The 17,672-nt window shown below is 37.8% G+C and overlaps 1 protein-coding gene across 4 annotated transcripts in view; it reads right to left on the bottom strand.

Annotated features, from left to right (window-relative positions):
* acap3a (ArfGAP with coiled-coil, ankyrin repeat and PH domains 3a) overlaps positions 1 to 17,672 on the bottom strand; it is a 70,238-nt gene that overhangs the window by 38,024 nt on the left and 14,542 nt on the right. For all 4 annotated transcript variants that reach the window (XM_024293584.2, XM_024293585.2, XM_024293586.2 and 1 more), the window contains exons 2-4: positions 2,695 to 2,752; positions 838 to 957; positions 25 to 78 (exon numbers count right to left, since the gene is read on the bottom strand). In XM_024293584.2, coding sequence (XP_024149352.1) covers positions 25 to 78; positions 838 to 957; positions 2,695 to 2,752 — 232 coding nt within the window. The remainder of the gene's footprint in view (positions 1 to 24; positions 79 to 837; positions 958 to 2,694; positions 2,753 to 17,672) is intronic.

The following is a 17,672-nucleotide window of genomic DNA, read 5'->3' as shown; positions in this document are numbered from 1 at the left end:
GAGGGAGCGGCGTGCACGACTCACCATGTGGTAGTTTATGATCTCCTGGAGACTTTCGCCGCATTTTTCCAAGAATTCCTGAAGGGAAAACACCATAATAAAAGCCTTTAATGACCCACTAAATACAGTAATAATGTCAATAATGCTGCGGTTACCGGAATTTCTTTAGTAAAAATATTTTTTTAAAGCGGTCTCCTGTTAAAACTAAAAATGTAAAACTGGATTATAAGAATGTGCTGCATTTACTGTTAAGGGCAGTTACTGTAAATGATGGGATCTTGACTCAGATACAGGAGGACACATTGAGCATACATGAATAAGACTTAAATAGGTAAAAAAAAAATGCTAATTTCATTAAAGTAAAGATGTTTTATTAAGTTCTCAACAGTCTCCGGATTTACTGTAACTAATCCGTTAGTAATCAGGTTTTTTAAACAATAATGAGACCATAAAGACTGAAATCCCACTTCACTTACAATCTCAATCCTAGAAAAACTTCATTGGTTTTATTTTTTTAAGAATTACAAATAAAGATATTTAAATCACTTAAGTTATGAGCCCATAACTATGACAAAAATGAATTGAAGTGATAGTGTTTAAGTGTTTTCAAAGTATTTAAAGTATTTTATGCACTGACAGATTGGAGACCTTTGGCCATCTTGACGTCTAAAAAAACTCCAAGCTAAAACATCCTTCTTAAAGGTTAATCATGTTACAGACATGAAATTAGTTACAACGTTTAGCTGCTAGATACTTTTCAAGCTGTAATGTTTTTTAAAATGTTTGATATTTATCCTTTTCAACAAATTGGAGCAAGTCTTGGGCAGCAAATCTCACCGAGATCATCTCATCTTTTTTGCACTGCTGAGACAGGTCCCGGACGCCGTTTACAAAGAGCTTGTTGGCACTGATGTACACCTTCCCGGCTTCGATCATCCCACTGCATAACTTCACCAGCTGCAGAGACAAAAAAACAAAGTAGGCTTAACTGATACATCACAGCATCTCACAAATCCTTAAACATAAATATATATTTTTTTTTTTAATACCAAAACTTCAAATTCCCTTGACAGCCATTACAGATACGTGGAACCAAACATGTGGAAAAAAGCATGAAATAACTCAAACGATGAGTGTCTCAATCAGATTTTTTTGGCCCTGATTTGATTGCGAGTCATTTAATTTTGAGAATCAGACCAGTTGCAACCAGTTTGTAAGACGTAAAAAAACAAAACAAGCAATTTTGATAAACTCATCTGAGCTGTCCCCTTATTTCTTTCATTTTTTAAATTAGTAGAAAATACGTCATATGGAGAAAGTTTGGTCACTGTATTTTAGTACCTTTTATGCCATTATTTCTTTCTCAAAACAAAACTTCTTATGATTAAAGTCAATGTTGGTCCAATTTTGAGGTGGCAGGCCTTTGACCGGGGTGCTTAATTCTTCAAGAAGTGACAAGGACGCAGTAAAGCCAGGGCTTACGAAGTATCAAGTGATCACAGGACAGCAGATCAAATTTAGACGGAAGGCTGCATGATAATAAGGCGTGTAGGGGCGGATTTGAGCATTGACGTCTCATAAAAGAACAGCTCGCCTAATCCTGGCTTCATCTCTGACACACACCGCTGCTCCAAGTCAGGGTCACGGTCGGGCTGAGGACCAGATGGACCTCTGACACGGGCATTACAGGAAAAGCATCTGGCCACCTCATTAGAGGGCAAATGAACGCTCCGAAAGCCAAGTTCCATTTGGATGACCCCGTGTTGAACCGCTTCAACCAGACTGAGCAGCATTACGACGTTTCATTACGGGGAGAAGACTGCCAGTGGCACACGCTATTAATGTTGGCATCTCCGGATTAGACGCCAAACGACAGAATAGCGCAGGATTGAACAGCTGAACCAAACAGTAAAGCTGTTTAATATCCTCCATCCAGTGTGACAGACTGTGGAGATTCCTGGCTTTTACCTCATTTGTTAGGGTTGCTTTCAGCTCGCAGATTAATGTGGGAAACATGCAAAGGAATTTACAAGCTCCAGTTGTTGGATAATTTATTTTTTGGTTTAGAGATTCCTGAGCCTGATTCCTAGAGATTTACATCCCCCTTTGTTTTCAAGGTATCTCTGCCCCACTGACAGCTGTTCAGCCAGATCAACGGATCCCAGGAAAACTCAAATCTTTTTTTAATTTGTATTCATCTCTATAAGTCATATAGAAATTTGACCAAACTCACTTTTTTGGTGGGCTTTAAATAATTGTATCCTGTCTTAACTAAACGAGTGAACGCTGTTAAATTATATTTATTATAATATTAAAAACATGGGGGAAAACAACTACAGACATAGGATGTCCGAAGTACAGAGTTTGTAAAAATTAAAAATCTGTAAAAGTTCCTGCGCCTCAATTACTTCCCCCACATTTACCATTACATGACACCCTTCCCTGACACACTCCAATGAAAATCGTCTTTTTTGGGTTTTAACACGTTCTTGTAACATTATAGTAGAGAACCTATATAAAAGTTTTTGATTAAAACTAGGGCTGGGTATCGATTATAATTTCAACAACAACATAATATATCCCCTTCCCAAACCAATCTGATATTTAATGAACTCATATTAAAAATAATACAAAAAACAGGCAACTTTATTTCATATTTTAGATGAAGTGTGACATTTCTCTAAAGTCTCTTACCTTGTCTAGTTTAGCCTCTATTTCCACGACCTCTGTCTCCACTTCATCAATGTTTGCCCTGAAAAACAAAAGAAAGGAAATCATTTATGAGTTTTTTGGACATTTTTAGAAAGTTGTTGAGATGGTCGAAGCCATAGCGCTAACACATAATTAGCCAAATAAAGTTAAAATTTGGTACAATTCATGCTTTCTATTCAAGTATTTTTAATCTCATGACATTTTTTTATTATATCCTGTCAAGTTTATCAAGAGTATCAATATTTTAATGTAGACAAACTGTACAGTTAGCAAATGAACTGATTGGGATTCTGAAAAACGCGAGTAACAAAATGACAAACATTTTGTTAAATTCCCCAAATAATGTTTCATTTTTAATTCAGATAAATTGAAGTTCTTTGTAATCCAATTTCTATGGCTTTTCAAAGAAGTTGGAACATGAAGTCCATCCTTTTTTCTTCCCTTTTCTCACACTTTTCATTTGAGTTAATGCTGGGGTGATGAAAGCGTCTGTGGCGTATATCGGCCAGCGCTGGCAGAACACGCAACTTGGAGCTCAGTGCTTCCTCTCTGGCCTTGGTGGATTAGAAAGCTTGGCCAGATTTCAGTGATGAATGCTGGCACGTCTTCCCCTTACCCCCCTTCCTGCATCTCCTTTTATAATAACAGAGTAAGAGAGAAGGGAATAAGGCTCCAGACAGGAAGTGTGTGTCAAAACCAGAAAGAAAAAGACTGAAAACCGGCATTAACCTAAAGAATTGAAACCATATTAGTTCAAACGTGGAATAATTTTGTTAATTTGATGAGGAAAAGCTCTGAACAATGTCAGCATAGTTACAGACAAAGAAAAGTGGCTGCAATTGTTGTTGTCAAGATTTTCCTTCCTTATACCTCGAAAAAAGGCTGCAAACTCAGTCGATCAAGTCTTTAGAAAAAGTTTTTTGTTTAGCTTAAAAAAAAAGGTCTCTACAAAAAAGGTCTATTTTACTATTTATCCATTTGAAAAAATTATCTTACATTGTTTTTACATAATATATTAAAATAATTGGTTTAAATTGCAAAAAAAAAAAAAAACTATATTACTGCGTTTGTCATTGCCAAACTAAAGCCCACACAACCACTGTAAGTAATTTTAATAGTTTATGATGAGACACATAAAAACATATCCACACAGTAGTTGACATCGGTTTGATATTTGGTCATAGAAATCAAAAGAAAGTTTAAAGTCTAGCAGTCCTTACACTGGTTCCTAACTTTATCTCAGTTCACCTTCTTGCAGATTTTTTAAAGCAACTTTGCATGGTTTTCTTTTCTTTTCTTTTTTTTCTTTTTCTGCGTCCTGATTGGTTGTAGACTACTGTCAATCAATGACCTCCATGTCATTTCATTGTCACATTTACAAGATTATTCAATCATAAGCAGATCTTTGGTTTAATTTTGAAATACTAGACTTATTCTCTATGAAGGTTTGAACTTTGAGAATTCAACCACGAAAGAAAAAGGTGGAAATGTTCATGTCTGTTTGAGAAAAGTGTACAAAGTGTGTAGTCAAGAATTTTACAGCCTTAAAACATCGATAAAACTTTGCTGATTTCACCTATCGCTGGTTATTTGAAACGATACTCCAGCAATCAACGAGGGACCAATATATACATATACATATATATTTTTTGTTACAGTAAGACTGTAACTTGCCGTTGATTTCACTCCAAAAAGGCAGCTACTGGGTTTGAGCTTTCAAAACTTATTAATCTAATTTTTTTTTTTTTTTAATGAGTTTCAATCTGGAAGTCAAAGAGTTTCACTTTTACCCCAATACCTGCTTAAACTTAGGTCCCAACAACTTTGCCAAATGGAAACACGGCAACTTTGAAAAAACTTGCATTTATCGAAAAAAGTTGTTGTGCTTGGAGGAGGTGATTTTTGAGTTGAATCAAAATTGACGTTTTTGCAACACTGCAATGGAAACGCTTTTTGTAAAATAAACGAGTCACATGGCTAACAACCGGAAATCACGCTTAGCTGTGCAGTTGGGCACAGCTCATCAAAAACTGAGCATGTCATGTAGAATTGTTGGATCCACAGCTTCTCTGTAAAATTACCAACCAAGACTTCCTAAAATGTCTTCATCTGTAGCCGCTCTCACATAGCTTGCCGCTCAATGACCTGAATAAGACGCCAGCGTCTCCTTTGATAGATGATAAGCGCTAGTGACGAGGCAGAAATTTAAAGTATCTTCTGTAAATCAAAATATTGTTTCCATCTGTGTTTTTAAATGACTTATCGTGTGAGTTTGTTTGTGTTTATATGCATAGTTATGATTTAATTAAAACAGTGTAATTGGGAAGGTGTTGTTTTAACATTACTACAATTCCGATAAAGTTTTGCGCGTATGTGTAATGGAAACGCAGCTAATTGTTGAAGTTATCATGTCAAATCTAAATACTTTTTGGGTCAAAAAAACTCAACCAGATTTAGATTGTTCAAGTGTCTGAGTTGTGGTTAACCAGAAAAATAAAGACATGGAGTGAATTATTATTCGGTGATGGGGCGAGTCAGGTCTGGGACTCTTTGATTTTTGTGACAACTCTGACGGTTTAGAAAGATTCCAAAACACTTTTTAAGAAGATTTACTTCACATCAACCATTTACTGGAACCCAAACTTTAGTTTTCCTTAAGAAAAAAAAATCATTATGGTTGACAGATTGTAGCTTGTAATTTATTCAACTTTTATAAATAAGTCACTAAATCAAGCGGTCAGTATAATACAAATGTGTGTGAGCGAAGACAGCAAAACTAAGCAACTTGTGCAACAATAAGTCTTTTCTATAGAACTGTTTCCTCTGTACAGAACTGGGCTTCATCATCCAGCTGTTGCAGATGTGCTCCCTCCAGCTCCCAGGAAAGCTTCAAGCTGTATCCTCTACCGCCCCCTCTCCTGCTACATGAGCCTCCTCTGACGGATGCATATGCTGCTTTAGGGTTGTAGCCATGGCAACTTCCTCCTAAGTGGGTTGGGAGGTCCCTATCCTACTTCTAAGTTGACCCTTATTTGCACCACAAGCAACGGAGAGGCAACGACACGAGTCACAACACGGTTTCTGTGACGGCGGTTAAACCCCTGTCTGGAGGCTGTTAAACTACAACACATCAGCGCCAGGCTCACAGATCGGTTTGGACAACGCTGACGCCGAACAAACGTGGCGGGGAGGAAGGGCCGCGGCCGAAACAACAAATGGAAAAACTCCTGAAGAGGAATAAATTTGTCGTTTCTTTGACTCAACTGGAAGTGAAGCAGTAACAGTCTGACAGAGACTGTCCTGGTTCTGACTTACAGACTGGAAATCCAGACAAGCAGGAGAAAAGGAAAGGCTGACACACAGCTTACTCAAGCCTCTGAGCAGCTAAACATTTTGACCACACTGCTGTCTTTTTTTTGTATGCAACATCAGACCGTGGCAATGAATGAAATAAAGCAAAATAACTGGTATCTGAGGTTCATTTATGACCAAAACATCGATCCAATTGCATTCATAAAAAGGAACTCTGTGCTAAACGCTTCAAAACTACAGTAAAAATGGGAAAAGGAAAGAGAAATTCTAAATGAAACCAAAAACATCTTGCCCTTGAGTGAAAGCTGTAGGGGAAGCAGATGTCAGGGACGCAGCTGGCACCAATGCCCCTTGGGGCTATAATTCGAAGGGCATTGAGAGCAATCTGGTGTTCTGGCAGGGCGGTGAGGAGAAGAGGGCCAACACTGAATCCAGGTAGTGACCCCGAAAACACAACCAAACCCCACACTGAGGCATCCTGCCTAAACGCCCAGACGGTGGCCTGCTGTGAGCGGCGAATCAGCCGCCGCAGACTGCGGCAGCAGTGCCAGAGTCTAAAAACGGGAACGGCTGGAGAGCAGACTTGATGTGAGCGTCAAGTGATCTGCAGCAGTCAGTACCTTTGTTTGATCTTTGTCGCTTTGTTGGCCGTCTTTAATCTCATCTTTGGGGAAACACACCACAGGGTGGAGATGCTACAAGGCCAAGAGGATGGAGACAGTTCTGTCTGTTGTCTGGGGGCCCCATTGTGACAAAGCTACTTCCTGCCTGGTGAAACAGCTGCATTTTGGGAAAATATTGATTGCTTGAGTGTCCTAATTGAGGCATGGCTGCAGGGTGTGCAGGTGGGAGGGGGAATACTCTGTACTCCCTTTAGAACTGGTCTGTCCTTAGACATGAGTAGATGATAAATACATCATTGTCAAGGTTCTAAAATCATGTTAGCGAGTCGATTACTACAATAAAAATACAGAGAAATGTTGCTGTTTTAAGTAAAGAAACTATATTGACTGCTAGTTCTAACAACAGCAGGAAGTTGACAACCTCTTTTTGTTCTCCAACAAAAAGACAGTGATGTCAGGTTTTTTGGCCCTAGCAATAAGAAACAGCAAAACGTATAAGGTTTTTATTAAAAAACTAAATTTTAAGCAATGTAACCGTTTATTGTAGTATCCTAACCTTTAGAAATTGTAAAAATTGCATAAATTGTATACTGTTTCCATCTTGTTGCTTCCATTTTTGATGATTTCACGGACCTACTGACGCACATAACAAAAACAAATTTCTCAAGTACTTAAAAAAAGATAGCCATTTGGTGTGGTGGTTTGCAGAATCGCCTCCCACAACGTAGGTTGTGGTATGAATCCCTGAATTAGAGGTAACATGTGAGAGTTTTCTCTTCCTACTATGTGATCCACAACGTGGTTCACTGGTTACTGTATTTTTTAGACCACGTAAAATCCTTTAATTTTCTTCAGTGTAACAGCGTGTTAATATGCCGTATGTTATGTATCAATTCTGGTTGTGTTTACTGACCTGATACAGGTTTTCTTTGGTACAAGGTGCTCAAAAATCTATCCAAATATTTTAGTACGAGTCTGGTAAACTACAAAGTGACACCCTTTAAGGAATTGCTGGGTAATGAAAAAGTGAGAGTATTATTTTGTATTTTCTGAGTTACAACTGAACAATGGTGAGTTATAGGAAATAAAGTTAGATTTATAAGTTGTGGTGTACTCTCTGTAAAGGCGGATTATTACGGATAAGAGAGGCAAATATCAGAAAGTTCACTAGGAAAACTTCCCAACAACCCCTTTGACCAATCACCCTCTGCCTCTTGGCCCCAGTAGGAATTCTGGATAGCGTTGTCAAATATTATAATCTGACTGTTTTGTTCACTTAACGGGCTCTACAATTCAGTGTGCCTTATGGTCTGAAAAGTATGGCTTTTGGAGACCTTAGAAGTGACCAGAACCAAACTTCCCAACAACCCCTTTGACCAATCACCCTCTGCCTCTTGGCCCCAGTAGGAATTCTGGATAGCGTTGTCAAATATCATCATCTGACTGTTTTGTTCACTTAACGGGCTCTACAATTCAGTGTGCCTTATGGTCTGAAAAGTATGGCTTTTGGAGACCTTAGAAGTGACCAGAACCAAACCTTCTATATGTGAGAGCCCCACTATGAACTACGACCCATCTATTGTGTACACAGCAGTCACTCCATGATAGCTTGTATAGGCTCCAGAAACCTTGCAACTCAGCAACTGTAGATGACCAAAAGACGGATGGTGGTCCTTGACCCTTTAACTACAGAGCTTTAGCTCCATTGTTGACATTTTTGGGGCTATCATAGCTTTTCAACCGCAATCAAGTGAAGAAAAGCAGCTCTGAACTGGTATTCAATCAACACTTAAAGTGCTTAGGCAATGAATTGTTGCATATTCAATATTCAAAGCCGTAAAGGATCGCAGAGTTACAGTTGTTGAAAGAGGATCATCTGAGGTGTTAAAGAGTTAAAATCGGAACTCGTGGGAGAAATATTGAAAGAATATACAATGTAAAACATGTACAACCTAATAGAGGTTCGGATTGAATTTTATGGGTTAATGTTTGATTGTAAAACATCTCAAGTTTCTATCAAAGGCACAAAGTTGTAAATATCAAATTTTCCCATTTCTATCCCATCAGATGGAGTTCTATTTATTGTACATCCTTGAAAATGCAAGAATTAAAGCTCCACTAATTTGCAGTCACCCAATCCTAATGCATTTCATGTGCAGAGGGAGTTCAAACGCCTGCAGTAATAGACTCGCTAACGGGATTTTAGAACCTTGACAATTACTTCATAAGCTTAAGCCTTCATTTCCTCTTGACAGCTAAATTGTGTTCCCATCCATATTTTTGTGCTAAGAACTCAATTTCAACTTCAGACCATCATAGAGTGATGGCGCTTTAAGCCCTGGTTGACAACAAACATCCACACCAATCATTTTAAAAAAGTCTGCTTCCATAAAAGTTTCTCATTTATATTTAGATTACAAAAAGCTGGACGCCTGGGAATTTGTCCGTGGTTAATGCGTGCACCCCATCACAGCATGAACATCTACACAGGACTGCAGGAGTCAAAATAACTTACATCGAGTCATACCCAACCCATGACTTGCTGCGCCAAATACATGTGTGTGGTCAAACAGCTGACTGCCAGCCACTCCACAAGAGCATTTATCCACCCTTACAGACAGGCAGCCCACCCACCCGCCCATTCATTCATTCAATGGGTGCAGTGCTGAGACCACCTCAGGATATTATGTGTGAGGTCTATAGAGTCTGATCTCCGTCATCGTGAGTAGAAACTGTCTGCCTTACAGTTCAAGATTGATGACTCCATCCACGAAGAGCAATAAATGGCTGATGAGTAATAAATTAGTTGGTGGAGTAAAAAAACAAAAGTAGTCCATATTTTTGTCAGACAACTTCAGCCCTGTTTGACAAGTCAAATGTAAAGCTTGTTTTTTTTTCATAGAAATACGTTAGTATGCTGCTCCTACAGATGGTATTTGTTTCTAACAAAACAATAAATGTAGAAGACATTTTTTTTATCATACATCATTTACACAGAACGGATCATCTATCAAGTTCTAAATGGCAGAAATGAAGTCTGAAGTGAGAAGGACACATTGACCAGAAATGACTCCGCCCACCTCAATGAAAAATGGCTGGTTGGGCAGGACAAAGTAAAACTAGTTTTCCTGAGTACAACCATTGAAACCAATCAAAATACCTACCCCTAATAATGCACAAATTTGACTTCTAATAAAATGTCAGACCCTATAGATTACAAACATGAGAAACAGTTCTGAAAAAAAGGTAAAATAATTTTGCAGTTCTATTTTTAGGTAATATTCATCAATACATTAAAAAAAAAACATATTCAGTCTAAAAAGTGGCCAAACATCCATTGCGTTATCATAATGTATGTATATGTTTAACCTGGTAAACCCATTTTTTGTTGAGTTAACACATTTAAAACTTCTCCCTATGCAACACTAAGCAGGTGTGAATATTTTTCTGCTCTGACAAGCATCAAGTCTCTGGGAAAAACTGTCATGAGAACCAAGAAAAACAATCATTAAATTATTATTCTGGTGTTTCTGGGTCTAATCTCATTGGGAGACCCAATGGAATAACAATGTTTATACATATTTTATTATATGAGGTCAGAACATCATGTTCTGTACCATGCTTTGATTCAAGTCATTTTCTCCACTCTGTTGTTTTTACTGTCCCTTTAGAATAGTTTCGGCCAGAAGCAAATGGTTTATTTATTAGCATACCATATTTGTAGGATTTTAAGGTGTATTTGAATAAACAGAAAATGATTTTCATACATAAGATGTACCGGATTGTAGCGCGCATTGAGCAAGTTCTATAACGTGATTTGATAACACTACCCGTGGACCAAGAGGTATCATGCGATTGGTCGGAGGAGTTGATGGGAAGTTTTTCTCAAACACTATGTTCTTCTTCATGTTTGACTCTTATCTGCAATAAGCAATATTTCCAAAGAGTGCAACACGACAGATACATCCAACTCTACAGACAATAACTCAGCATTTTTCAGTTGTAAAATACAGAGCAATACTCTCACAATTTCAGTTCATTCTGTTGAAGCACAGTATCACTCTGCCAAGACCCTTACTACGTAATGCTCCAACAATCCATCAAGGGGTGCGGATTCCTAGTGTATTGAAGTTGTACTAAAACATTTTGATTGATTTTTGTTGCTGCGTACCACAAAAAAAAAATCCCATCGAGGTCGAGAAACACAATCAGAACTTACACATACACTGAATTTTTGGGTAGATTCAAGGGTTAAAGGTCCGTCTTATGGTAAAAAAAAATGTTGGAGACGATCTTTAGTACAACCAAAAACAATTGAACACATTTTTTGACAGATTTTTTAATGGTGTGAACAACAGATATTCCAAGTCAGTTCATACATAAAGAGCACTGTAAGTTTTTGAAAAATTACAGGATTTTAAGTGGTCTGAAAATATATTTAGATTTCAACACAAAAATCACTAAGTTGGAAAAAAATCTAGTTTGGTCACTTATCAAATAAAAACGTTCCTTTAGACTCTAGAGAGTCTGTGTAGTAGTAAATAAACGTAAAAAATGAGGACCAATGGCTATGGTGAGCTTCAAGTCTGGCAAATAAAACCTATTTTGTACACCTGAGCACATAAAATTTCTCCAACCTTTCTAGTTATGGTCTTGTATTTTTTAAGACATGTTCGGTTGGTTTCCCAAATGCATCTTTGTCAAAACGACAATTTTGAACTTTTTCAAGAGTGAACTTTTATCTTTTTGACTTCTCCTGCATCTTCTGAGAGTCTGCTGGTCCGGATGCAAGCAGCTCACGAGTTTACATGAAGGTGTTTGTCTGGACACCACAGACCACAGCTCATAAATCCTGAGGGAACCAGAAACTCGTGGCTTGACGAGTTTCCTAAGATAGCAAGCAAAACCACAAGTGTTAAAAGAAAAACAAAATGCTTAAAAACAAGAAAATATAAAAACGTTATAGTTTTTCCAGAAGAGTCGAGATAGGATTATGGTAAAAAAAAAAAGATTTGGTTTCTCTATAAAACCTCACCTAATCCTATCCTTTTCTATCAATTAAAGGGAATTATTTCACACCTAAATGATAAAAAAAACATTTGTTTGCGAGCTATTAAAATGTTGACTGGAGTAAACAACAATTTTATAGCTTTTCTTTTTAGCCATGAACAAAGAGGCAGAGTCTCTGTATTTTAGGGGAACATGCATTTTTCAGTCATCAGCAATTTGCAAACAAAGGTCTATAAAAAGAGTAAGTAAACCTGCTTTCTGAAGACTCATTTTGGGTATGTCCTCCGATCGTGGAAAATTCTCCTCACTCTCTTCGGATTGGAAAGGCCTTCCTTATTTTCACTGATTCTCATGATGACTAAGCAGACCCTCCTGATTCAAATTACTGGCCCGTCTCAATGTAAGAACGCTGGTTTCCTTAAAAACTCTTCAAGCAGAGCATCACATTTTTAGGTTTTCATGCCCTCTGAAATACTGCAAATAAACCCAAAGACAGCAGCCTGTTAGTAACTTTCTGGACCTGGAACAGCATGTTTTCGGATCCTCCCTTGGCAGGAGCCTTTCGTTTTGGTGCTGTCCACCTAACGGCAGTAAAGCATCCATGCAGTCAATCCCCATGCAGACAAATTCTCTTATTTTAACAGGTGATTCCCATTTTCTTTATATGTGCTCAATAGAAAGCAAAAAGTGTAATGGCAGAAATGTTTACGACTTCTGAAGCCAAGCTTGTTCTTATCCTGCCAAGTCATTGTTCTAGGATTCTTCCAAGAAGAAAACCTCACAAAAGTCCAATTTCAGCATGATTATTGTTAGCATTCAACAACTTTAAGCCTTACAAACATAAATATTCACATTTTACTCGTTTAGATACAGTTTTATATTGGGTAAGAAGCCTGTTCCAGTTTGCCTGACTGCAGGACAACAGCCAATTCTTTTGTCCCGTTAGGCCAAGTTTGATTCTTTTATGACCTTGTTTCTAACATTTCTCCCATGAACAGCTGTCCCACAGCCTCATCGAGTGAAAGGGGGTACTGTAGCAGACAGACGGGATTTCAAAGTAAAAGTTGGAGAAGACCGATCTTCCACGATCATGCAATACGGACAAATGATTGTTTTGAAGATGATTTTGGAGCACGTGTTCAATACAAATCACTAGAAGGACTTTCAATGTTGGTTTTGTATGTTGTATGCCTCAGTCTGATCATTCACAAAGAGCACATATGGAAGAAGCAGCTGCTGTGCATCTTGGGAAAGTATGAAACTCCTGATGGGAAGGAGAGCCTGTCTTGATACTGCATTTTCCCATCACTTACTACTAATGACCACTGCTAAGAGGGATTTATTTGGACTATTCATTTTTCTTTAGTAAGAACAAGATTTATTCAAAAATAACTAAAAGGCTATTGATCCTTGTAGTCAACTAATGAATAGCGCAGTCTAAACAAAGCTAGCGCTAGTAATTTTGTTTTTGACAATTAAATTAAGGTGCAAATATTTATGAAAATATTCTGAAATCATGATTATCCGGTCGGAACTCTTCATCTCTTTCTTGTTTTTCAAATTGAGTCACATTTGACCGGCAAAGTAAAGGAGAATTTTCAGTTCAATTCTGCTTATCTTCAAAGTACCATTTTAAAACCCATGTTGTCCAAAAGTGAACATAAAACCGCTTTTATTTTTACGACTGCTTTAATGAGAATCAGATCAGAAGTCAAGCAGAGGCAAGTTAATTAAATTAAAAATTGAATTAAAAAATTAATTGTGAGTAAAGTATTAAGATCACAACTAAGATACTAAAATAATAAACTGTATCACTGCATCCACTTCAATTCAGAAGAGTTTAACAAGGCTAGAATCTCTTATTATATAACAAATGTTTAATAATGACCAACAAAAAACAACTTTCCAAACAGAAAATAAACATTTTAGTCCAGAAGATAGAGGCATTTTATGGGCAGATCTATCTATGGAATAAAAATTTGAGATGGGCAGTTTTACCAAAACAGCTGGTTATCTAATAGATTGTGCAACCTTATTTTTAATTAACCAATTTCAAAAAATCTTTATTCTGTACAAAAGAAAAGGAATCCTATTGTTTTATATAAAGAGACCACCATTACAGTTTTGGCTACACAACTTAAGGAGAGTGAAAGGAAAGCAGGGACTTTATATCAAAACACAGAGATGTGATGCAAATGAAAATGTAAACCATTAACATTATAAAGAAAACTGGACAGAATGAGTGTGACGTCACCCATTAAAAATGACTTCTTTCCAGTTCCGACTTAATTAAATCAATTCAGTGGCTATTTTTCTGCGATATGTCCGTCGATATGTTGGAACCAGTCGTCTTCAGTAATGAATGATTGGTCCGTGTCAGTCTTGGTCATCATTTCCACTGCAAGTATATTAGAAGGCCACACCCCCTCCACTGAACGTATGCTCAGGAGAATCTGTCAATCAAATGCTTTGAATTGTCAACACAAGGCCACCTACTCCAATTGACACATCGGATTGGTCAGTTTATGAATAGCTCACAAAAAAAAAGATTATGAAAAACAATTTGGATTAGCAAACGTTACAAAGATGTAACATAGTTGGTAACAGCGGGTACTTCCTATTGGAAAGTGATGGGGGAGGGGTCACTCAGTCCAGTTCTCATATACAGTCAATGATGTGAACTGAATCTGGTGTATATATCAGTGTTTTTCAACCAATGTGCTGTGGTACACTAGCATGTACTTAATTGGTCAAAAAAAAATTACCATCAGCTCTGTGTTCATCCAAACAGCCCCAGAAGGGAAAAACATGAAAAACTGTGACTTTGTCTTGTGTTTATTTGATTCTTAATAAAGACACTTTGATTAATAAGACTATAGAGATTTGCTATTATTATTTTTTTGGTTAGTGGTATAACTTTTAATTCTTTCTAAGGAAAAAGGTGCATTGGCATAAAAAAAGGTTGAGAAACACTGGTCTGTTTCACACATATTTGTTCATTTTCCTTGGTAAATTTGGCTGCATTCATGCAAACATGATAACTTTGTTTTTTTTGGTTAAATCTTGACGAGCTTTTACCTTCAGAGGTCTGTTTTAGGAACTCTGACCATAAAGCTTCCATCTTGGTCATGGTTAATAAAGCACATTTTTTACTTTCTCAGTTTGTTTGGTGCTATCATACTACTCTCCAAAACAACATAATTTTCTAGATAAAATGGCTTTGTACAACTACCTACTTTATTTCCTGAACTTTTTGTAAACATGAGCAACCATCGTTGTAGACAACTATTGCATTTTACTTGAAGCTTTCACATAAAAGAAAACCACAAAGTTTTCTTTCAGTTGTTGAGAAGTTGCAAAGAATAGATTTCAACATAACAGTAAAAGCTTTTGACAGGTTGGAGCTTAAATCCAAATCTGTATCCGGAATTGAGAGCAGCACACAAAACAGATTTCATGAATACTCTTGTAAGGAAAAATTCATGTGAATGGGAAATTTGCCCAGAAATGATTGCGGGTTTAGAGGGAAGATAAGCCCTGAACTTCCTGCTGACACCTCTGCTCTTGGAAAAAAAAATATGTATAAAATGAAGCAATATCTGTGTAGAGAGGCCTAAGAGGACCTTGAGCTTGTTGTGGGTGTGCTAAGAATTTGTACTGGACACCTCTCAAACAATAAATTCCAGCTTTGACATCAACACAGGGAGGAAACAAGTTTCCAGCTCTTGCTCTGCTGGGTTTTAAATGGAGGAAAAAAAAGAAGCGTGAAAACCACCGCATCAGATCAACTGAAGAGCAGAGCAGAACTGATGTTGCAACGGCTTATAACAAGACATTCCCACCCAACATTTAATGCTTTTCTCATGTCAAATACAAAAAAAGAACTCAAAAGTAAAATCATAAAAGCATAATACTAATATTTTTGAATGTTTTTTACTAGAATTTGGAGGACTTTGCACCTTCATAAATATACATGCATAAAAGGAACTGTCTGTAACTGTTGGTTAATTTTTAAAAAAGATGTGTGGTGCATTGTAAAAGTGTTAGAGAAAGCACACCAGTAACCCAGATCAATAGGAAGCTGAAGTCTCATACCTTTAAAGTTCTATAAAGACTCAGTTTGCATTCTAATTTTAAAAAATGTCTTTAACCAAATGTAGCAATTTGGTTTTGAGCTTTAAGAAAAATAAACTTGAACTTTGTCCAGCTTGAGACTTCTAGGATGTCCCTCTTATCAATGGATAATGGGATTAAGTCTGTTCTATCAGAACTAAAAATAGCAGTAGAAACAAAGGAAAGTTTTTTTTAATAAAAAAAAAAAGTTTAACCATAAAAAACAACAAAGAATCAGCAAATTTACACCAAATCTTATTTATGGTAGAGTTTCAAAGCAAAGTTTTGGCAAGCATAAGAAAGGGTTTCTGCAAAAGAAGTTAGTGTGTGAAAGAAAAAGGAAAAAAATATGGAGACAGTTAAATTCCAGAATGAGGATGCAAATATTACAAGTTGGTTATTCCTCAATTCGAGACATTTTTACAATGGCTGCACTGCGTCCAAGTTAGATCTTTGTTTACATCCTGCAGAGCATCACAAAAGGAAACATGTTTGAATGGACAGTTTCAACTGCTGTGTTTATGTTTAGTATAGGATGGGTGCTACATCATAACAGTATTGTAGGAGTGGGTGGGAAGGAGGCGAACTGTGGATCGGTGGGCCGACACACCAGAGGGAGGTCAGGGGTATGAGAGGTCCTGGCTTGAGCGGCAGGTTTATATTAACGCAGGGTGGTCCAAGATGACTACAACGCAGAAAAATGTCAATGAAGACACGTGGGAGCGGGGAAATGAGAGAGCGAACACACACACACGGGGCGCAGACGAGTCCTGGGATGGGAGACCCGGCCTGCACAATGTTCCATTGAAGGAGGGGAAGACAATAAAGCCCACTTCTAGACAGTGAAGTGCTATTCGTGGCCTTTTTCTTGGCAGAACACCAAAGCGCCTGGGAAGAACGCAGTGCCGTACAGCTCAACGCTGACATTTTTGATAAAACAGCTTAAATTCCATCCGGTGAAAACTCCCTACCCAGGCTTGATGCTTTCTGTCGTAGTGGGACTGGGCTGGGAGTCTTCCCAACATTTTTTGTGGGTTAAACATGCCGCCTCGCAAGCACTAAAAAGAAATACCAGACGCGTGAAGCACGCAAGATCTTTTTTTTTCTGTCTAAGAGCTTGAGATGTTGGCAAAAAAAAAAAAAACAGCAGCTGGAAGGGCAAGCAGCTTCTGTGTGGATCAGAGACTGGTCCTCTTCGTTCCAACCGGACAGAAATGTTAAACTGCAGCTGAGGTGACCTTAGGGGTCATCGCACGAATGTCACCGTGTTGGCCCAGCACAGAAAAGAGGGATGTCGCTTCCCCCAGGTGTTTCCTCTGCTGTGGAATCAGCAAAATGCCCACTGACGTCACTTTCCAACACCCCCCACCATGACCTTTCAGATCCATTAGGTCAGTTCCTGAAGCTACATGTTGATGTGACCTCCATGTCAACCATAGGAGACTTTATCTACTCCCTAATGTGGCCTGAAAGAAAGCATGATAAGAAAAATATGCCACAGTTCTGCACCCAAAACAGGATTTTTGAATGTGGATACAAGAAGAAAAGATTAAAGTGAGGAATGCTGAGGAAAAGTTAGAGTCCGCTCTGAAATGACCCCGTGGAGACAGAACTGTTCTGCTCAAATCTGAGGAAGCAAAGATAGAAGACGATCTCCGTTTTAGGGGAGTTGCAGCTTATCAGCTTGTTGACCGAACCACGCTTTCAAGTAAGAGCAACAAAAACCAGCTCAATCCAGAATGAGAGAAGCAAGACATTTAATATAAACAAAAACTAATTGAATTGGTGTTTTTTGTGGCTGAAATATAGACTGGAGAAAGATACAAAAACTCTGGCCTACAACCAACTCCATTAACATTTTAAAGCAACCATAGAAAGAACACTTCAAGGCTTTTCAAATCA

The sequence above is a fragment of the Oryzias melastigma genome, linkage group LG7, assembly GCF_002922805.2.
Source record: "Oryzias melastigma strain HK-1 linkage group LG7, ASM292280v2, whole genome shotgun sequence".
Taxonomy (NCBI): Eukaryota; Metazoa; Chordata; class Actinopteri; order Beloniformes; family Adrianichthyidae; genus Oryzias; species Oryzias melastigma.
This window is presented reverse-complemented; position numbering and strand designations above follow the sequence as displayed.